The 23,661-nt window shown below is 43.1% G+C and overlaps 1 protein-coding gene across 6 annotated transcripts in view; it reads right to left on the reverse strand.

Annotated features, from left to right (window-relative positions):
* The window catches only part of cpeb3 (cytoplasmic polyadenylation element binding protein 3), a 48,951-nt gene that overhangs the window by 14,412 nt on the left and 10,878 nt on the right, over positions 1-23,661 (reverse strand). For 4 of the 6 annotated variants that reach the window (XM_034101414.2, XM_034101415.2, XM_034101412.2 and 1 more), the window contains 4 exons: positions 11,852-11,908; positions 7,073-7,096; positions 5,617-5,784; positions 4,069-4,158 (listed from right to left, as the gene is read on the reverse strand). In XM_034101414.2, coding sequence (XP_033957305.1) covers positions 4,069-4,158; positions 5,617-5,784; positions 7,073-7,096; positions 11,852-11,908 — 339 coding nt within the window. The remainder of the gene's footprint in view (positions 1-4,068; positions 4,159-5,616; positions 5,785-7,072; positions 7,097-11,851; positions 11,909-23,661) is intronic. The other 2 variants (XM_034101413.2, XM_034101410.2) reach the window with 1 other exon arrangement.

Genomic DNA, 23,661 nt, shown 5'->3' on the forward strand with positions numbered 1-23,661 from the left:
CAGCGTCTCTACCATCTTCCTCGGAAATATCTCAGGTGCGCTGCTTATCCCAAAGGGAAGACGTTTAAAACCTTCCGTACGGCGTGATGAAGGTGGTCAACCTCTGGCTGTCTTTGTCCAGTGGGATCTGCCAGAACCCTGACGCTGCGTCAAGTGATGAGAAGACGGTGGAGCCGCTGAGCTGAGCTATCATCCCCTCTGACGTCGGCAAGATGAATCTCCCTTTTGACAGCCTTGTTAAGCTTCTTTAAGTCCACACAGATGCGTGTTTTTCCACCACTCTGTTGGGTCAGTCACGGCTTCAATGATGTCGTTGGCTTCCATCCTCTCCAACTCCTCTTTCACTGCACCCAGGCGCGGTATGGGGACGCGGCGTGCTGTGCATACTGCATAGGGCTGGTTATTGTCCTTTAGAGCTATCTTCACAGGCTGTGTTTTCAGTAAGCCAAACTCCTGTTCACTGGTGTTGACCTCGCCCACTCGCTTTACTAACCCCATAGCTACAGCTCCTGGCCTGCTGAGTAGGTTATTCACACTCTGCCCTCTAATGACATAGAGCCTGCAGGTGTATGTTTTCCCCTTGTAGCTGGTCTGAGTTATAAACTGCCCTAAACAGTTCAATCCACCCCCGGGACCACTCGGCACCTTCTTCGGCCTCTGTAGAACCCTTTTTGGCTCCAGTGTTTTGTACACAGTTTCGCTTATGATACTACAATCGGCTCCAGTATCTATTTTACATTCTACAGGTGAGCTGCCAATCTCTAATGTGACTGTCCATTCATTATCACTGTGAGGCATGCTATTAACTGAGCCCAGATAATAATACTGTCCATCTTCTGATCCCTCAGTCACTTCTCTCACCTGCTTGCTCGTGCACACCCTTTCCCAGTGTCCACTTTTCCCACAAGTATTGCAAGTAGACCTCCTTGCTGGGCAGTCACTTCCTGTGGTCATTCTCACTCTCTCTCTCTTGGCGCCTCTCTCTCTGTGGGTGCCGCCACTTCTGTGTTGCACCTCTGCTATGCCGTTGTGCTACTTCCTGCACGACGTAAGCCCGCTCCCCCTGCTGGTTAACTTGAGCTTTTACCTCCTCTGATTGACGCGCCTCTTGTCCCGTCATCTCCAGAGTGAGGTTAGGGATCAGCTGTAGCCTCTGAGACAGATCCTTGTCTAGAATTCCCACCACGATTCTGTCTCTTATGTTTTCCTCACGAGCCGTTACGAAGTTGCAATGTTCCGACAGCTCATATAGTGCGCGGATGAATGTCTCTCCCGCGCGCTGCTCTCTCCCGCGCGCTGCTCTCTCCCGCGCGCTGCACTCTCCCGCGCGCTGCACTCTCCCGCGCGCTGCTCTCTCCCGCGCGCTGCTCTCTCTGGTTGAAACATGCCCGTTCATGTATAACGTTGCGTCTCGGGATGAAATATGCATCAAATTTCGCCAGTACAACATCATACTGCGACTCATTCTCCTCTTCCCCATAGGTAAAAGAGCGCATATACCAGCGTGCTTACTTGAACTGGACCTTCTTCTTTGTCCAACTTAGTAGCTGTCCTGTACCGTGTAAACCGTTTCTTCCAGTCTGACCATTCGGCGGGTTTCTCGAAACAAAAACTCTCTGGTGGTTGAAACGTTGCCATCCTCGACCACTTCTGACACGCTGTCATATCTTGATATTAACAGACAACGGAACAGTTGGTTATTTAACCCTATATTGCTCCGTCCGGTGGTTCTCCCGCCACTGTCACGGTCGTAAACATGCCGTAACTTATATGACAACTCCCCTTGTAGTCAGTTAACAATACTATGACAAGCAGAACGGTTGAGTATTACATTTTCCATCACAGAAACACGGAGTAGAGAAGAACTACAACAACTGAAAAAGTCATTCCTCCCATGAGGATGGAGAGAGAGCAAGAACTCTGCAGGGGCCTGTAACTCTGCCACAAAATGAAAACAGACCGCCTCCTGACAGCAGAAGAAGAAGACGGTGGCAGGATGGATGGAGGGAGACACAAACATCTGCTCTCCGAAAAACAAACGGCCCCGGAGGCTTTGGAGCAATTGGAGAGTGATAGAGTAGAGGAGGGGGAAGCAAGTCACTCTCTGGATCTAATCCCAGCACAAGGGCGAACAGATACATCGCGGCCTGAGTGAAGCAGTGAGATTGTTCCCTGTGCAGCACTTCTCTGCAAAAACACTGTCTACATCTCTCCAGCTCACAACACAATAACACACACTGATAATGACCGGTGGCAGTCAGAAGGAAAGTACAGCTGTCCCCTTTGAATTAAACGCTGTTATTGCAGCATGACGTGAGCGTTAGCATGTGTAGCTGAATAGCTCCCAGCGCTACTGAACGCTTCACCTCCTCCCCATTTCCCCGATCTCAGTCCGGAATAGCTCCCTACGTTTAGCAACAACAGCGGTGAGCGACAGCAACATGGTGACCACGGCTTATAGGACGACTTAAGAGCATGGTCTCTCTCCAAGTACCAACTGAGTCCCCTAAAGTCGGCCTGAGCCACAATGAGTCATCCCTGAACCAACACAGTTTCATAACCGTGCAGACACACAGCGCTGGCAGTCTAATGGGAAGCAGGACGGAAAGTCACACACACACACACACACACACACACACACACACACACACACACACACACACACACACACACACACACACACACACACACACACACACACACACACACACACACACACACACACACACACACACACACACACACACACACACACACACACACACACACACACACACACACACACACACACACACACACACACACACACACACACACACACACACACACACACACACACACACGTCCAGCTCCACTGCCAGTTAATATGGACGGTGATATAAACAGGACATTTCTTCAGTTCCTATGGAGCTATGGCGAGATGAAGTCTACCCAGATCACCAGGCCCACGTGCCTTTCACCCCCCCCCCCCCGCCTTACATGACTGTGTTCTCCAGCTGCCGTAAGCTCATTCATTCCCCTAAAAGGATGCTGCATTTTTCCCCTCGGGCTTAGGATATTAGTAGAGTCAAGCCTATTCAAAATAATCCTCCCGAGCTAAACAAATAAATAAAAAAGGGATGTAGAAAAATGAGAGTGGGGGAGAAACTGGCGGCAGGTTCTCCAGATGCAGCGTATTATCATCTGCCTATGGAATGTCAGATATTTCCAGAGCTTTAATAGCTTTCCTAATATGACACACAGCAGCTCCTGGGCCAGAGGGAGGGATGTCGACGAGCTCTGGTCCCCTGACAACACTTTACCAAAACACTTCTCGGGTCAGAACTCTAGGCAGAAGAAGACGTAATAGAGGAAGCAATACGAGAATTTCTTTCTTACAGAAATTTTAAATATTTCAGGTTGAGAAAATTTAAACTTGAAATACTCTACCATAACAATACAAGAAAGTATCCTATGTGTCACCTGATTTATTACCTCAGTAAACATGTCCAATTAATGAAAGATCTTAAAGGCTAGTTTCAAGTCTTCTTCAATACAGCGTGATGTTGGATGACTTGGGGACGATGTCCACTTGTTATACATTCTACGGAAAGGACACAAGGTGGAGGAAGAAGGACTATTTCAATCTATTTAAAGTATTTATTTTCTATTCTGAAAGCCAGTTAGGAGTCGGTATGAGCTATATTTTGATTTATATTATTTATTAGATAAAAATAGATGTTCTTGCCGTAAGTTTAAATGTACCTTTTATTTAGTGTTCTCATTATACTTCCATGATGCAATCACGCTAATGCAGAAGAAGGCGTGGTTAAATATAAACTGGTTTATTTCTTTGACTTTGGCAGCTACAGAGGCAACGGTTACTATGTGTGTGTTTCTGTGAGATGACGACAGGGGTTCGCTCAGATAAACAGACACCTCCATGGTGGCCCAGCTTGGGTCACGAATCCTGCGTAACACGATTCTTTACCAAACTTAAAAATGGAGAAGCACCCGAGGAGATATTTATTGCTGTAGACTTTGATGTGTGATGGGAAAACACGATAATGCTCTGAGAATGTGTCGTACCTTTAGGTGGGAAGTAGGACTTGCTCTCCGCTTTGTGGGGCCAGTCCACCACCAGGTGCCCATAGCGACGGAAACTGTTGGTGATCTCATCTGTAAAACGAAGGGAATGGAAGAGGAAACTTGAATGTTATTTTCATGACATGATAAGACACTCATGTAATATGCATTTCAAAGACTATATGGAGAAACACACTCGGACACACACTCTGCTGAGAGAGGCCCGCTTCTATTTTCTGCCGTGTTCCAGGCGCTGCATTAAACAGAAACACGGGCCGGGCACATCCAGACGTGTGCCGTGGAAACTCATGAATCTTTCAGCCAGCTAAGGGCACGTATTGTGCATCATGTGCTCGTTTAACAGCGTAGACGCCATGGGCGGGGGGGGGCAACGAGGACCAGCGCCCCTGTAACACTGAGCTTGGACCCCCCTGTGGCCCCCCTCAGAAAGAAGAGTCTATGATAATACAATCTGTGACAGTGCTGGAACTCGAGCCAAAGTTAACGGGCATGTGTGTTCTTTTAAATTTGTTTCTTTGTTTTGCTCTGATTTAATTACATTTAACTAAGTTACACATTCTGACCCTACAATAAAGGAGCTGGCCCCAGCATGCCCCCCCACCCCCCAGTGGAACCACCACTGGTAGACGCATGTGAACGGAGACGTTTCATATCAACCAGAAGTTGTAGACTAAAGGCAAAAGCATTACTTTAAAAACCTACAAATTCACAAAGGGTTTAAAAGCATTGACAATTTTCTTAGCAAGTAAAGAAGCGTATTTCCTAAAATCCTGAAGGCAGCCAACTTACAGCAAGGCTTTGTTTGATTAGTTGTATTGCTTGATAGTGGTGCGGTGATGATGTGACTTTGTAGGCCAACCCGGGAGTTGCAAAGGCTCCCTGAACTAAAAAGGGATTTTACATTTTATTTTTTAATATTGCAGGAAATAAGCTCTCTGGCACACGAAGATACTTAGATGTTAGACGTTTCAAATTGTACCGCAAACCCCCACTCATATAGTGAGGCTAGTAGGTAGTAGAAGATGTTAAGTCATACACGATATCATTGCCGCATGACTTCACCTCAACCGCCAAGCCAAAGGAAGCTAACGTTCGGTGTGATGACGTTTACTATTCTAATTTAGCCACTTGTAGCTACCGCTGTTTTTAAGACGAGGCAAGGCTAAGTAAAAAGCTTCAGAACATCCTGAGTCGGGGATTTACTGTCCTGACGTATCTTATGCTGTAAAACAAAACTTGAACATTTATTACGTTTGTGTTACAGAGCCTTTTTTGGGAATCTAACCAAAACCTAATTCACATAAATATTGACTTTAAGAAGAGGGGTTTAGACTAATATCTTGAAAGAATATCCTCAACAAGGAGTAGTTTTCTATACTTGAGTGTAACTGTTAGCAGCAAACAGCCAATAGCAAGGTGCCCTGTGAGGCTTCCAGTGTAAGTACTATACCTTATTAGTATACATGTGCAGCAGGCAGGAGCTAAAGCAGCCTGAAGGTAGCTGAGTCATGGAAACGATCCTCTGTTTACCTTCATCTATGTCAGGGGGGAGGCCTCCGACAAAGACCTTCCTGGAGTAGCGCTCCATCCTCTCTCCGTTCTGGCAGCGGGTCGGCGAGTTCAGGCCCGGGGTCAAAGAGGGGTCACCGTGACCGTCGTCCAGGAAACCATCTTCAAAGGGAAAAAGACAGGAACGGCCTAGGAAGAGAGGAAAAGAGAAGGACACCAGGAAGAGAGACGGGGATAACAGGGGGAAGAAAGAGAGGTACAAGAGTGTGATGGAAGGAAAGAAAGGGAGAGAGGGGGTTACAGATGAATTAATGAAGTACTGCAAACTATTTATATCGCAGAATCCGTTTTTTTTTATTTGATTGATTGATTGATATACTTTATTAATCCCCGTGGGGAAATTGTTTCTCTGCATTTGACCCATCCTAGTGTTAGGAGCAGTGGGCAGCCATTTTGAACAGCGCCCGGGGAGCAGTGTAGGGAACGGTGCCTTGCTCAGGGACACCTCGGTAGCACTTGGTCTTGCTGGGACTTGAACTGGTGACCTTCCAGTTGCCAAGCCAAGTCCCTATAGACTTCGCCACCACCGCCCCAAGTAGAAGTAGATTACCTTCATAATTCTGATATGATACATGATGGTCCCAAGTGATAATATGTTCATGTTTGTTGTGATGAAATCAAGTTACAATGTCAAATTCACATCCATCCACAAGTGTGAAATGTCACAGCAGTCGTATCGTCTCACGGTCAATGTTTAAGTGGATTTGTCGATGGCGTTGTAGCTTGTCCAAACGTAATATGCATGTTCGATGCCGTTGTCTCTCTTTCTTTAGCAGGGATAACATTGATAGCAATCACAAAGCTATGAATCTAACTTCTGTCTCCTATACCCAATACTGCGGTGACCTTACAAGTCACATGGCAGCTTCCCTCCTTGCTGAAGAAAGACAGAATCAGTCAAAATACACAAATCAAATCAGAGACGAGCCACGTTGGAAGCCCATCGCTTGCCATTCAGATGATGAATCAGTTCTGAGTCAGCGTGACTGTTCATTAAAGCCCTCCAGATTGGTTTCAGAACAACCCCAACTCAACATGCTTCAACATTTAACAGGTTTGATTTGGTTTTTAATTTAATTTATTGTAAGCTTCTGTTGTGTAAAATGGATGTATTTGCATCCCTTGTTTGCGCTATTGTGTTTTTAATAAACACTGCGGCCGAAACACTGACTCAGAATAGAGAAAAGGAAATGGTGTGTTCCCTCTCACCTTCAAGCAAACCAAGTTCATTTACAAAGACAGCTTTCAGCGACCCCCATCTTGATTAAATGCACAATGTGAAAAACTGTGTCAAAATTAATATGATTCCATTCAATCACAGCACAGAGAAAAGCACAGTTACACCACCATAACACCCCCCCCCCCAGCCTCGGAGACGGCGTGGCAAGCAGAACCCCCCCCCCCGAGACAATGTTACCTCTTCTGCGGCCATAGCTCCGGGCTGCTTGTCAGCACATGGGGGGTGAGACAGGGAGAGAAGACACAGGGTTGGGACAGGAACAGGGGGAGGAAAAAAGATACAGAGACATGGGTTTTGTGGAAGTAAACCAAAACCGAGAACATCTCTACGGCAACAGAGAAACCACAGATGGCTATACCTAAGCTTCGGGGGGGGGGGTGATTATCGCCGCCTGGCACCCGCCCACGGTAAACCTGCTGCACCTGCCTTGGCAACAGTTGCTGGCAGATGCTGGGGGAGCGTGGCACGATAGGTGAGGTTTTGCCACGGTGCAGATATTTCGCAGCATTATGCGACACAGCCATGGCCGGAGATCCTAATCTGAGTTTAATGAACCCGTACTTGCTCACCTCCGTGATAATCTGCTGTGGATATTCACAAATGAGGCCATAAAGAGGAGTGCATGCACGACCCAAGGTAAAGCAGGTTAGTCATTATCATGGCCTCGGTGAAGTATTACAGATTGGGTACGGCAGGCCAGGGGTGAGTGGAAACTTCCCACATGAGAGGAGAGAGCCACAGGGCTTTAAGAGGGGAGGGTAACATGCAGGGGGGGGGGGGGGGGGCAGTGGAGAGCAGGATATGATGATGGCATGGCTGAACGGATCTTTTTTTATAATTTATTTATATTTATTGACATTTTATGACTGGTGCAGTTTTGTGCAGTTACAGCATGAGTAGTCATGGCAACATCATTAAGAGGGAGAGCAAAGTCAAGAAAAAATGCCAAGTCATTGTCTGGAGATTGATTATGTCTGCTCTACATTGATCTTTGACCTCTCACTTTCTCGAAGGCTGAAGGGATGAAGTGCTGATGTGTCAAAGCACTGAAGGAAATAAAGAGAACAGCTGAGCGTCCACTTGCCAAAGAAACAACTTACTTAAATCTCCATCTGCTGAGGAAGACCAAGAGCTACAGTTGATTTTGAATGATGATGTTTTTCCCCATTGCGGTCAATAGCTCGCTTCTGTTTCCCCACATATACAACCACCGAGTATCGCCTGCCAAACTTTCTAAAACCTAGGTCATGTGATGCGATTTTCATTTACAGAGGAAGACCCGGAGCTGCAGATGAAAGCTTCAGCCAGAGATATTAAGTGCATGTTTTAGATTGCCCCCCCCATTGTGCTCACTACATGTTACCGTCTTCCCCCATTTACAATCAGCTGTTAACTATCGTGTGCCAAACGCTCCATTCTTAAGTGATGACAGCTGAGCAAACTGCATCCACTAAAAAAGACTTGTATGCTCACTTGAAGCTCAAGAAGTAGTAAGTGGACTTCAGAGTTATTTTCCAAAGTGTTTTTCACGTATGATGATAAAAGAACACATACTGGGCATCACAAATCGTGGTTCAGGATTGTGTTTGAGGGTTTCTCTAAAATCGTCTCACAAACATGTGTCGTTTGAATCTGCTGTGCCACTAGTTCAACTGGAGACAACATGTGCCTGAAGACAGATCCTCTGGGTCCTCTAACGCATCCGTCACAAAGCAGACTCATCACCTCCAAAAGCAATTTGGGCCTTCGCATTGTGAGAGGCCCATTGTGTAACCCGCCTCTCAGCTTCTCTCGGGATATATTGTCTCTGAGCTTCCCTTGCTATGTTTTCATTAAAAAAGATCGAGCTGTCCAATCCCAAAAAAACAAACTAAACCAGCCTCTCTGTTGCCCTCTCACCGTCTGCCAGAAACAAAGTCACCTAGCAACCAGGGCAACATGAAGAAAGGGTTATGTGGGAAACAGTCCAATGAGGGAAAGGGGGAAAGGGAAAAGTGAGGTTAAGAATAAGGACCAGAGGTGGAAGGAGTACTCAGATATTGTACTTAAGTAAAGACATAACAAAGTGTAGGAATACTCTGTTGAAAGTGAAAGTTCTGCATTCAAAATGTTTCTCAAGTAAAAGTACAAAAGTATTCAAAATATACTTAAAGTACCAAAAGTCAAATGAATCATTTTGCAGAATGGCCGAGTTCGCAATCTTATACTGTGTATTATGTTTTGATTATAATTATTGATGTGCTTACCTGGTAAAGTGGCAGCTAATTTTAATTACTTTATTTTCTGCTGAGTCATGTGAGTTTAATCGAGTTGTAACTAAAGTCTTGTTTAAGTGTTGATCATATATTGTTTATCATTAGTCTATATCTGCAAAGTAACTCAAGGTACTACAGCCATGTAATGGAGTCAAAGTACACTTTGTATCTCTGATTTGTATTGGGGTAGAAGTACAAAGTAGCATAACATGGAAATACTCAAATAAAGTACCTCGGTACCTAATTGTACTTAAGTACAGTACTTGAGTGCTTGGTTACTTTAAAGCACTGATAAGCACCGTGGTGGATAAGCCGTGTGGTGTCTGGGTGAGGGAGACATGTTTGGGTAATTCCTCTGGGCATGATGAGTTTGAGGTCTTGGCTTCAAAGCTTCATACACTTCTACTAAGCTGTCAAGTGAACAACACCAATACATCTGAATGGAGGACCTTCACTTACTATACTACACTCTTTCTTCTTCACTTCAAGTGCTAACACCATCCGGAGAAACTCGAGCCCCTTAAAAGGGTTCTCACGGCGTGAAGCCTCAAAGCTAATGGGACCAAATGAAGGAGAAACACTTTATAGGAGAAACCAAAGAGTCCCTGTCTGCACACGTCACAGGCTACAGCGGAGAGGAACTGCTCGCACACATTTGGAAGATCTGCCTGAGAGCAGTCCCATGACAGAACAGTGGAACTCACTGCGGGACGGGTTCTCAGGGGACGCAGACGATGAAAAGAACAATGACATTGTTGTCAAGATTCAGGGAGACAGTTATTGTTATGTTGGATGTCCTCTGCCTTCACCGACCGCACACACCGCAGGCTATGTACATGCACGAGGACACTAGGGCTTCACTGGTTTGGTTTGGTCCCCAGTCGGTCCAGACATCCCTGATATTTTGCTGAGGTTTGAACAAAAATACTGGAAAAATGAAAGCTCCTAAATTAAATTAATGGAGATGGACAAAACATGGGTGTTTAAAACCCTAAGAACTCACAGCCAGACCCAATCTGAACATACATATAGTGGTGCAGTGATGACGTATCTTTTGTAGGCAGACCCGGAAGTTAGCATCACTAGTGCAAACACACGTTTATGATACTTACACATTTTGTTCAGCAGGATAATCTCCACATATTAACAGCACTTTTATAGTCGCTGAAGCATAAATGCAGAAGTAATAAACCAACATTGAGCTATAAATAAACTACACCACGGTCACATGACTTCGTGTCAACAGCGCTAAGCTAAAGGCGGCTAATGCTCATTTGGTCACTTGACTGCAGTTTAAATGATGTGCAGAGGTTTGGGACAATCACCAGTGGGGTGTTCACAGACATATTTGATGTTGTAGAACAAAATGTGAAAAGCTCTTTAGCTTGTCTTAACCAAAGACCAATTTTTAGGCATCTAACCAAAAATGCATTAAAAAAACCATAGACTGTTTTAATGACACAAAGAAGCTTCGGACATTTAAGAGTGTGGAATTTACTGACGTATTTTATGCGAAACAAAAATGGTAAATTGTCTGAAGCTTGCATTATTTCAGATATCTGACCAAAGATACATTAAAAAAAGAAGCGTACACTTTAAGTTGTGAGAATGGGAGGAGGTTAAATGCTTACTAATTTCCGGGCTTTAGAACTCAATCCTACACCACTCTATAAAGAGCATTTAGAAGGTTGATGGAAAACTTTGTGGCATCCATGTAGCAACATATCGGGTAAAGACCTGAGTACTCTGTGACTCTGTCACTGCTGGTCATCTGCTGTATTGGGGGGGGGGGTCTAGTCTTACATGCTGGGGTATTTTTGAAAGGGCTATTCACAGGTCGACCGCGCTTCGCCCCATTGCTGAGAGGTCTGCCCTAGGTTTGCGGTGTCAGAGAATCCAGACCTCTGCAAAGGGTAGGCAGGTGTGCCCAGCAGGGTTCATTTTGTCATACAAAAAAACAATGGCTAAATATCGTTGTCGCAACATTTTTGACGATGATTCACACAAGACGATGGCGATGCGGCACAGAGGTCATTCATGAAACATGTTGGTTGTTGAGCTGACAGTGGCCAGTTCAAAACCCTAGTCTCCAATTGATTGTTGCAGGAATGATTCCTGAAACCTGGAAATTATTTAGCATTTTACAACATTCAGTTGTTCAAATTGTCTTAGATTATACGCCTGAAATAAGATATGTAGGTAACACAAGTTCAAGAGATGTTCATGTTTTGTCCAGGACATACAATACGTCAGGATATACCGCACTTGTTATTGTCCGAAGCCATTACGAGTCATAAAAACGGCGGTTGCTACCAAGAAACAAAATGTACTAATAATAATAACACCGAACGCTAGCCGCCTTTAACTTAGCGGTGATGATGTGCAGCAACTTTAGCTTTTTAATTCTGGTGATTGTAGAGACTATCCTGCTTAACAAAACATGTTGATGGCTCCTTGCAATGCTTACTTTCTAGTTAGCCCACACAAGTACATCCTCACAGCACCACTCTATGAACACTGACCTGGCCCACTGTGGTGAGGGGGTACATGTGTTTCATTGGAACGCACCGCAGAAACATTTCCCACTCCCTAATTCCTTCAAAGGACCAAAAGCAATTTGAACACTTTCATTCGTAAAACTGGGACGATCCTGATGAATTCCAGATGGAACAGAAGATGATGGGCATAACATGTGACTTACTATTCAGTGGCATGATGTGCTCTGCTCCAGGATGATGGAAGTTCAGGCCCATGCGTCCTGTTGTAGAAAAAAGAAAGGAACATCACTTATAAAAGCCACTCTGTTGACAGACATTCCATTTCATCTTCCATTCTTTGTTGGCAATGTGAAAAATACAGCCACGATAAAATGTTTAACATGAAATGAGTAAACAATTATTTTACCCGATGATTCAATGGCACAAAGGAGAACCATAAACTACAGATGGAAAAATCAAGATGGAAACATTCTTTTGTTGTCACATCCCTCATTTACAAAAGCCCCCGCATACAAAAACAAAGGCATCGGTAATGCTACACATTCAACAGAGCATGCATTCTGCAATGGTGACAACGTGTGCATGGTACAATAGCCCATCTGTCAGCTTTTGTGGGGAGACGGGTGGTGTGGGACTAAATGGAATGTCTTCCTGGTTATCTCGGTCTCATCATCCTATCCAAACAGGCGACAACAACAGAGATACACACAAATGCGAGGGTCTGGATACTTTCAATTGTACTTGCATGAAGTACTAATCCTCAGTCAGTGTATAACTTACTGAAGAACAAGGTTGGCACACTCCCAGTTCGGGGGAGAATTGAGGAGTTACTGCACAGAAGCTAAGCAATCTCCATTTTAAAAACACGTCAAAGCTGTGAAGGGTGGCAGTAGCAAAACTGATTTTAGCCACCTTAAAAAAAACACCTATCAAGAAATTCAATATCAGTTGAAGTGTATGATATTGAGCGTATTAAATATGTTTATTTTGTCGTAATACAGCAAGGCTATATTTTTGACGGGGAACACAAACTAACTACTGTACTTTTCGGACTATAAAGCACACCTGCATATAAGCCGCAGCAGCTTAATTGTCCGTCTGTCTTGGTCTCGTTCTATCTCTCGGTTCCTCTTTTACTTTGGCGCGCTACCTGTCTCACTCTTTTCCGGCCTCCAGCTTTTCCTGCTGGAGCCCGCCGCTTAAAGGTGGCGGGCGCGGACCGGTCATAGAGCCCATAGAGTTAAAGGTGGTTAATTTTACCTGTAAAATCCATAGATTTAGGAGGTTCCCTAGTGGCCGTTAGCTGTACAAAAAAAATGGGGGAAAAAAGTCGCGGCTTATAGTCCGAAAAGTACGGTAATCAATCGAGGTAGAGGTGGGACCAGCGACTCCGGTAAAATTGTTTGTTAATTTTTCAATAGAGTTTAGTGGATTTAGTGAAAGAGTAGATGGTTCCCTTTTAAATAGAGCTGTATTATGGCATCTACTGTAGTTAATGCGCTGACAATGGATATACCGTATACGAACCCACTTCAAAACATTCAAATTATCCCTGTACGCCGTTGTAAAAATATCCTACCTGGGTTTACACAAAACTCGCTGTCTCAATGTCAACATCATCTAAAGTGGCAGCCACAAAGACACACCCTTCATCCCTGTCCACTTCAAATTAGTGCTCTGTCAAAATCCGCCTAGACAAGTGTTACTAAACACACAACAAACAAGCAGCCTGGATAACGTCATTCAGGACGGACAAAGCAACTGGGATACCCATCGATATTTGCCATAAGCTCTTGAGATCTCTCAGGTCTTCAGGGACAGGTCAGCTTTCTGTCCCCAGAGTCAGAACTAAACATCGTAAAGCAGCGTTCAGTTATTATGCTCCAAATATCTGGAACAACCTCCCAGAAACCTGCAGGTCCGCTGCAAGTCTGACTACTTTTAAATCCAGGCTGAAGACTTTTCTTTTTGTCGCTGCTTTTAATTGAAACTGAGCCGTTGTGTTCATCAGTAAAGTGGAACTTCTGTGTGAACTATTCATATCTTATACTGCACTGTAACTTTTTATTCATGTAGTTTCTTTTATTATCTTTTCTTTTTAATGACTGTTTTTAAATGCCTTTGTCTGAATGTCTTTCATTTTTGTAAAGCACCTTGAATTGCCTTGTGTTGAAAGGTGCTATATAAATAAACTTGCCTTGCGATGAATAAAAAAGCATTTCTTAAAAACGTAAAACTGTGGTGGTCAAAAGGAACAATTGTAACTAATATCTTGCATCAATTCCACATTTATTTTCTCAATGGACTTTGAGAGACTGACCAGCTGTATGCCAGCTGAAATGGAGCAAACAAGATGACATGTCAATATTTTCCAAATTTGTCCGAGAAAGACAAATAGTTGAGACAGCAGGGGGGGGGCTCTTCCTGGCCTGCAAACAAGCATTGGAACTACCAGTTAGACCTGGTTGAAAACCAGAGAGGGAGGGTAATGGGAGGGGGGGGGGCACCCTGCAGCGCCACAGATGTGGATTTCCACACTCCTCTCAGCCAGTCACAATCCAGACAGCAGTACGCCAGGGCACACACACACACACACACACACACACACACACACACACACACACACACACACACACACACACACACACACACACACACACACACACACACACACACACACACACACACACACACACACACACACACACACACACACACACACACACACACACACACACACACACACACACACACACACACACACACACACACACACACACACACACACACACACACACACACACACACACACACACACACGTGTCAAATTATCTTTGCTCTCTTATCATGTGGAAATAAAAATGTTGTTAAATACTAGATAAAACCATAACTCGTTATCATGTGTAGTGGTTCATGTGTGGGTGGTGTGTTGTAGTGTTTAAGGCCCGATGACTGACTGCCTCAAATATTCTTCACAGAATCCCTTCTAGTTCCAGAGCAGTCTGTTCCTCATGATATAGTACCACTGGATTTAAATTCATAACACTGCATTACCAGTACATTGACATTACATTTAACAGACGCTTTTATTTAAAGCATCTTAAAAAAAGATCCAATATACAATATATATAATATATATAAAGATACAAACTAAAAACAGCAAGATACCAGTACATTTGGTAGTAGTTTTTTGTGTGTGAGGTTTAATGGCCAAGGTGCAGTTGAAACTGGGGGTGTTCAGTCTGCTACGGAACATGTGTAGACATTCAGCAGTCCTGATATCAATGTGGAGCTCGTTCCACCATTTTGGAGCCAGGATAGCAAACAGGTGAGTTTTGTTCTGGGGTATCTGGGTCCGTGTATTGGGGGCGTAGCAAGCCGATTGGTGGACGCAGAGCAGAGTGCACGTGCTGGGTCAAAATTACTCTAATTATTGTATCGTTCTTCCTTGCAATTTGAGGCTCAGTTGAATGCCCAAAGACAAATTAACATATTGACAGCAGGGGCCTGGGGTCAAACCACTGTGCCTCCAGAGCCACAGCAACCCACTGAACAGATTAACATTCAAAGGATTGACTTTGCTGATTGGAGGGCAAAAGTCACAACAAACAGTGTGGTCAGTGCTTCCCATTCGGTCAACACCAGTCATGTTGGGTGACAGAGGGGGACAGTTGCCCTCATGAAGCCTTTAAATAGCTCTGGGCATGTGCCATCTGCTTTCCTGAAGGAGTTGAGTAGCAGGGCCTGAGGGGCCCCCGAGTTGTTGCTGCTGCTATTCTGGTGACATTTCCTCACAGAGAGCCTGAGCTATACTCGACCTCCCCATGATGGTAGCGCGATCACTCAGGAGACTAAATCTCTACCCAGCGGTCTGACAGTACCTCCCTTTCACACGGCTCTCAATCTGACTGGACCTCACCATGAACGCTTTCGTTGAAATGAAATAAAGAGGAGGGGCTGGATTAGCTGCATATAGCCAGTGGCCCCTAATTTGGGATCTGGTGACCAAGCTTTTTCCACAGGTTTTTGGAAGACTGTGGCAGGTGGACCCAGACCCTCTAGGGCAGGGGTGTCAAATATACGGGCTGACTTTGCAAAGTATAAATATCACAGAGAAGAAATTAACTGCAACTTTCAAGTATTTTTTATGTATAAATTGTATACATTCACAAGGCAGGGGGAAAACACAACCTTCTTTCTTAGTAGTTCCCACTAGTTTGTATGGTGGTGTGTCAGTTCAGGTGGTCAGGATTACTATACAGATGTGGAAATTATTGTTAAATAATTGCATTTGTAAAAAGATACTTCATTACATTTTGTAATTTGTTACACTAGAACAGATGAAACATTTTGATTGTATAGGTTATTATGCTATGATTTTACTGGTCTGGCCCACTTGAGGTCAAATTTGGCTATATGTGGTCCCTGAACTAAAATGAGTTTGACACTCCTTTTGTACACTCATTTGTATTTTCTTTGGTTTTACACGCTCGAAAAAAAAAAAAACTAAGAAAAAAAAAAAAAAAAAAAAAAAAAAAAAACTCCTGCTCTAGGGAGCTCTGGGGCATTCTTCTTTGGAAGAACATTTAGTGGATCATAAAGGTAAATAAAAGTATGTAGTCAAATGTGAGAGCAAAATAAGGGGCCATCTATAAAGAAAGATAAACTCTTGTAAACATGTATCTTTAAAGACAATGTTCGTATAGACAGGCATGGTGAAAAAGAAACACCATATTGATAGTAAACAAGGCAGTGTTCATGTTTCCCCTGGCTAGACCCCTCTGAAGAAGGTGGGTGCAGTCTTTTCCACAAGGAGGAAGCATTACGTCTATATCCACCAAGCCCCCAGGAAGTGTGCGAACTGTTGTAGAAAAATGTTTTGTAATGGCCAATGGTGGTACTATAACTTTATCGCCAGTCACCTCATGCCATAAGCGATGCGATTCGGCCAAAAGATCGTTTTTGCCCATTGACTAATATTGGGAAAGGGACATCTGTACATCAGAGTGAATATCCCTTATTTAGATCATTAGGTCATTATGTTGTCAAATGCACTTATAGCTCAATTCATGGGACCGAGGTGTTCAGAAGATCGCTGGAATTTCCACAGAATTTCCACATATACCAACCAATATGTACGAGAATGAATGAGGCCCCACCTCCAAGGCTGCATCAAGTCCTCTTTATACATCAATAGTGTCTCTCAGAAGCTCAGAGGTCTGGGCCAAAAACACCTTTGCTCTTTTTCATTCTTAATTTTGGAAGCCTCATATTTCAGTGAATAGTTTTAATCAAACTCCGACTGAAACACTGTTCTGCTGATTATTGAGAGAGTATAGCAATAACTTCTGGTTAGTAGCTGAATGGCAGACACCCTCATGGCAACATCTTCAATGTGTAAATTGTAAATCTAGTGGATTAACTACTGAGTCACTGGCAAAACAACCATATCCATCAATGTGTTGAACACAGTACAGTAGGTTGTACTATTGGTGCACAGTTTTCGAAAATAAAATAGGTAGCATTGGTAAACATGGAATGACTATAGGAAACTACTTAGGCCTACATGTACGTGAGTGCTGTGCCTTAGTATCTAAGAGGATACATTTGTATTAGTTTTCATGTGGCTGATCACCTAGGACTGTGACCCAGGTAGAACTCTACTCGCCAGCTTTGGTCACGTTTCACTCCCTCTGCTGCACATTATAGCACATGCTTAGGCCCCCCGATAACACCTTGAAGAGAAAGCTCCTTCAGAAGTTATGAGAGTGGGTGTGCCAGCAGCGAGGTGTGGAAATGTGAGCGCTGATGAGAAAACACCTCAGCAGCAGGGTGCCCCAAAGCTGCAATTCTTGCTGACTACTGCCAAAGAGACTTTCAATCACCAACACTACGATGACAATACCCACCGAGGGGCATGTGTTGTGTGCAGAGCTGACAGAAGACGGAGTGGGATGGATGTTCCTGGAAGAACCGGGTGAGAGAGTTACTCGTGTGACTGTTTTTTCAGAATGGCCCACTTCTCTCCTTATATACCAGCTCCAGCTGAACCCTAACCCTCCACAAGACCATCGAATAAGGCCAAAGATCCTTTAGGTCTCATTCCATAACATGTAAAAACTATAAAATATTATGTGCCGTATAAAACACAATTGGTTAGGGAATATTTCTAGAATCAAATCCTTTAAAAATGTCAACCCCCCATTGCTATTTCAAAGTATTAGTCGTAACCTAAGAAATAATAATAACAGGATTTCCAGAATCCAGCAAAGCTTGATCCACAACTTGGCAGTGTTCGATACTTCAGTAGTATTTCTGGACAAACCGTGATGTTAGTATCCAAAACATGCCCAGACTTGTTTTGTTGCCTGGACTGGATAAGCTTAGTCATGCTTACAGCAGTCATGCCTTTTCCACAATAACAAAACATAGCACTCTGACAGTGTAGTTTATCGGTAGCACGGCGGTGTGCTTAACCTCTAACACATCATCTTATCTCCATACAGTCATTACTGGCTGTTGAAAGTACAGAGGCATCCCTCCTACATTTAGATTAGTAGGTGTTGTTAACTTCAAGAGTTAAACAGTTGAGAGGTCAAGTCCACTTCCACAACTTCAGACTAATCAAGTGTTTCAAAGCCCTCAGTGAACATAAACAAAGACACAAGACCACGAGCTCTTCTTACAAACAACAGGATGTTGACAAGGTAGTGTTTTCCTGGGTTAAAGGGTAACTTTGTTGTTGTTTTTCAACCTGGACTGGATTTTCACATGTTTTTGTGTCTACTCTGTGTACTGGAGCAATTTCACAGATTATTGTCCCCATTAGTCTCTTAGACATAACACCTTGTATTGTTGTGGGCTGATCCAAAACATAACATTGCAAGGGCTCCTCAACGAAACACGGGATGTTTCCATTGTACGATCTTAGGGAAACACACACACATTCTGCTGAACACATGTTTTATGATTTTAGAAAGCGTAAATGCAATCAGCAGAAGTAAAGAACGCTAATGCTACATCACAGTCACATGGCTGCTCATCACCTTTGCTAAGCTAAAGGTGAATTGTGTTCAGTAAGATGATGTTTAGTAATCTCAATAAGTCACTTATTAGCAACGGCCGTTTTTAAGACTGATAGAAGCTTTAGAAATTCAAGAGTAGGGTATTTACGGATGTATTTTATGTTGTGGGACACAACATTAAAATCTCTTCAGGTTGTGTTAGGCACAGATTATATTTCAGGCATCTAACCTTAAAAACATTTATTAATTAACCATTAACAAATCTGACCAGACAATGGTAACAGAAGTGTTAAAATACTGACTAGTTTCGTTTTAGAACTCATTCCTGCGCCAATTTATAGGGTTCAGGTTGAAAAATAACAAAGTCTTATAAAAAAAAATGAATAAACCTTTATTTGTACCTCTCTATGGAAACCTTTACACCACAACTTTTCTTAATGTAGAGACAGAGTGCATTGTGTGGGCTCTATATATGGAGACAACCACTCCTTATCAGCAAACACCTTGCTTAATAACAGAATACTCCTCTGACCTCCCCTACTTTTGCCATTATTGTTTACCTCCTGATAAAAGTCAGCACCAGTGTTTGCCCTCCCTGCAATACTGACTCCAATTATAATTGACATTAAACCTCACACAGGAGGGCATTAACCAGCACAACATGCTTGTGTGAACCTAAACTAGTTGGCATTTATTAGAACAAACACTGGTGATCCATAATCAAAAAGTCGATTCACGCAACAATTAATAAAATAGTTTCAACATTTAAGAATAAACTTTCAAATTAAGTGGATTTCAGATAACCTTAAACAATTTATTTATTATCTTTCTTGCTGAGAGTTAAATTGATAGCACTCTACTTGTACGCTAAATATGCAACCCAGTCTCACGGCATTTCGTGTTAGTCACGACATTTAATCTATTGATTCGTGTTCACCAACACGAATTTCCTCTTTTTTTGTTGTCACAGAACGATTTTAAAAGCAATGTATTTCTATGGTAGTGTGTTTCGTGCCTGCACCACGTCTTTTTGTCCGGTCGGGTCTTGGAAGACCGGAAGCTGTGTGGTTCATAAAAACATTTTCTTACTCAATATCTTACCCTAAGTCTAACCCTATCCCTTTTATTTTAAATGATATAATGTTGGAGTTTTTTTGCCATCCGTGAGGAAAAGAAATGGGGCAAAGAGCCTCAGAATACTGAAATCTGTATTTTTTGTCATCTTTTTTTCCTTCTAATTTATTATTATTATTTGGTGCAGGCACGAAACATACTACCAATAGAAATACATTGCTTCTAAAATCATTCTGTGTCAGAATACTGAAATCTGTATTTTTTTAATCTGTTTTTCCTTCTAATTTGTTATTATTTACATTGCTTACATTGTGACACGAAAAAAAATGGCTAAATCGTGTTGGTGAACACGAATCAATAGATGAATTTTTGTGACTATAACACGAAATGCCGTGAGACTGTTGAAATATGAGGAGACAGTTAACTTAGATAAGCGCTAGCCCCTATCAAAGCACCAGTCTTACCCCCGTAAAACCTCAATATTTCATTTTCACACCTTTTGAATTAATTATACAAACACAATACAACATTAATTTATAAGCTATAGAGGTTCTGGTAGGCAGATTTGTGTTACTTTTGGAGTTAGCGCAGGCTAGCTATTCTCCTCTTCTTTCAGTTTATTAGGCTAAGCCTGTGTGGGCTAAGCTAAGTTAGCTTCTGGCAGTATCTTCATATTTACTGTACTTCAATCAGGATGGTCAATTCTTATTCATCGAGCAAAAAAAGCTATTCCAAATATGTCTGACTATTCATTCAATTTGATTGTAAAATGAAATTGTAAAATTACCTGATAGCCAGAAACTAATCTATTTTCAGGCTTTAATTCTTAGTTAGAGTTGATGGAGTTTAATCTTCTAAAAGCTGCACCGACACAAAGAGACAAATCGAAACTGACGCATGAGTTGGATCATGTGAGTCAGCCCAGCTGAGGTGTGTGTTGAGGGAGAGACTTAGTGGGTGGGGTGGCATCCACACAGCTTCAAAGGGACTTTTTGAGTAATTGAAATTGTTACGGACACCATCGAGGTTGTGTGAGGGTTATGTCTGCTGAGTCGTCTTTGCCAAAGACAACAATTGGAAAAGGTGTGCGTGAGGTGAGAGCGCTTTGCATGGAATGTCACAGCTGATTTACATGTCAGAAACCATTTGGATGTGTGTATCCTGCGTGTGAGTGACGATATTGCTTGCAGCGGTGCTAGTGGCTGTTGTCAGACAGGTGGTGTTTTTCCAGGGCCAAAGGGAGAATCTCCGGAGAGTGTGTGTTTGTGTGGGGGTGCCTGGCTCTCCACACGTGAGCTCAGCTGACCCAGTTCAGGAACTACATGCAGATCAGTGTGTGTGTGGCTACAGAAAGGGCCCGTTTGTTCAGATGTCCCCGCGGCCCCTCGCCCAGGAGTGAAGAGCTTTCAGAAAGTTCTCTCACGGACAACACGCGCACTACTAGGGCAAACAAATTAGGAGAAGGCTTTTTTCTTTTACATAAAAACCAACGTCAGAACTTATGCTAGCAGTTTGTTTGTTTATTTATGTTCAACATTTTTTTTTACTTAAAGTTGAAATGGTATTTAAATTTTATTGTCAACATTAAGACTTTATTAGACATGCAACAAATATATATCTTGTCCAATTATCTTTTCAACATATATTTTGCCCTGATACTCTTCCTTAACCCACACACACCCTTCAAAACTGACTCTTCTCCGAACAAGTGGCCGTCTTGAAAACTGGTCAAATCAAGACGGCCTCGCCCTCCTCCCTCTCTTGACATACAGAAAAAGAGAGGGGTGTAGGGGGCACCTCACACTACCGCACCGATTCATATTTGCACAACAGAACTTCTTTCGAAAAACACACACACAACAAACAGGGACTCGTAAAACACTCAAGGAAAAACAACTATTTCAGTCACAATGAGAAGTATGCGAGAAATGTCTGTGATGGGATGCATGTGGGTTGGGACCCATTCAGTTGGGAATGCAAAACTGGGCCTACTGGGTTAATGAGTTTTGACTGGTGGCTATGAGCTGGTGAGCATTATCCCCAAAGTGAGATGGTGAACAAATTATGATGGTAGCTGGTTTAGGAAACAATTTAGCATGTTTGTCACGTTATTTAGTCTCAACGTGGTTGGTTTTAATAAAAAATGGCCATGGGGGGGCTTTGAAACCGTGTATGTTTTCAAACTTAAATATACATATTATTTCATCTTTATGGTGGAATTCTGTTTTCAAAGAAGTAAATGTAAGCCCCTCCCAGTGTTCCCCGAATGGTATTATGGTTGTTTTCGCAGTCAGACCACTTTCTGTTTTCTTCAGAGATACCAACAACACAGGGCATCATCTCTTTCCATACATAGAGCAATATAATACAGAGACGTCCGTCACAAAACAATCTCTCCATTGTTGTACGGACAAGAAAATCAATCTTCTTGTTCGTACTGTCTATCGTTAGCAACACGGCTTTCGTTAGCAACACGACTTTCGTTAGCAGCCTGGATAACGTTACTCTCCGAAGCAAAAAATCTACCCTAACATCCCAAAAAACTACTAACCAGATGTAAGTGCTACATATGTTGATTTTTCTCTCACAGCTGACTAGCTACGGCGAAACTAAACTCAACAACAGGAAATCATGCAACACAATGTCAGGCTGGTTAAATCATATCAAAATGAAATGGCTTTTCTGTAAGCTTAACTGGTTAACCTGGAACTGGACCATGCCTTTACATTCTGACCAAACCCAACTGGTACTGCCACATTTGGGACGCTACACGTTTGCTGCAATCTTTCAATTATTGGGATATAGCTAGTCAAGAAATGTTCCTATAATCTGTCCCTTTCCCTGTATCGACCAGGCATTATATTTATACTGGCACACATGGATGTAGACAATGTGTGTATTCAAAGACAGAAATTCAACAAATTACTCTAGGATCCCTTGTATGGACACTATTCAAACATTTGTGTTTTAATGAGTGGGAAATTAACAAGGTTATCACCCCAAAGCTCAACACAACACAATGATCCAGACCCTTTGGGGTTGGGCAGCAAAACTCTTTCCCCATTTTTGTTATACAAGTTCTGATCTGAGTTGAATGAAGCACCAGCAGCTCTATTCTTTCTCCAGAAGAGGGTCCTTATTTAGTGTGTAGGTACGCTAGCAGGGTGGAGCTGCTCTGTGGTTAGCATGCTAGCTTACAGCAGACCCACGCTGTCTACATGACTGCAAGACGGGTACACATCCAAACAGAGATGCAGACCGGCACACCGACATCCATGCACCACCCACCCTGTCTTTCCCCAGATCTCTGTTGTTCCTTGGTAAACACAGGGGAAGCCCATCAGGACATGACGACACCTTCCCAGTGAAGTGAGGTCGAGTTGGGAGGATCCATTTTACTGTAACAATGCCCTCTCAGCACGAGATTGGGAAAACAGACTCCACGCATGAGAAAGCAACATGCTCTGCTCATTAAACCCCTCCCACCAATCTTTCCATTGTTAAGATGGGAGGACGGGGGAGCATAAAAAACCTACACCCAACCTGATAGGGCCCCATCAGGGAGACTGGATCCAAAGTTTTTACAACGGTCACATGACCTGTGCTGCAATACTATTGGCCTAGAAGGGCTGATATATGGCCTTAAAAGGGGGTGATGTCTTAACATGTTTCCATGATATCATACATTTCCTATACTTTCCAGGAGAACAGTGCAATGTGCATTCATTTAAGCATGAATCACTGTTACGAAAGTGTACAGTGTATAACGGTTGTTCTCCATTGAGGAAAACCACAAATACCCAATCACTTCATATTTATGGTCACAACACAACACAATCACAATTTATTGTCACATGATCCATAGATTCCAATCAGTGGAAAGCTAACACACACACACACACACACACACACAC

The sequence above is a fragment of the Pseudochaenichthys georgianus genome, chromosome 15 (assembly GCF_902827115.2).
Source record: "Pseudochaenichthys georgianus chromosome 15, fPseGeo1.2, whole genome shotgun sequence".
In the NCBI taxonomy this organism is placed as follows: domain Eukaryota; kingdom Metazoa; phylum Chordata; class Actinopteri; order Perciformes; family Channichthyidae; genus Pseudochaenichthys; species Pseudochaenichthys georgianus.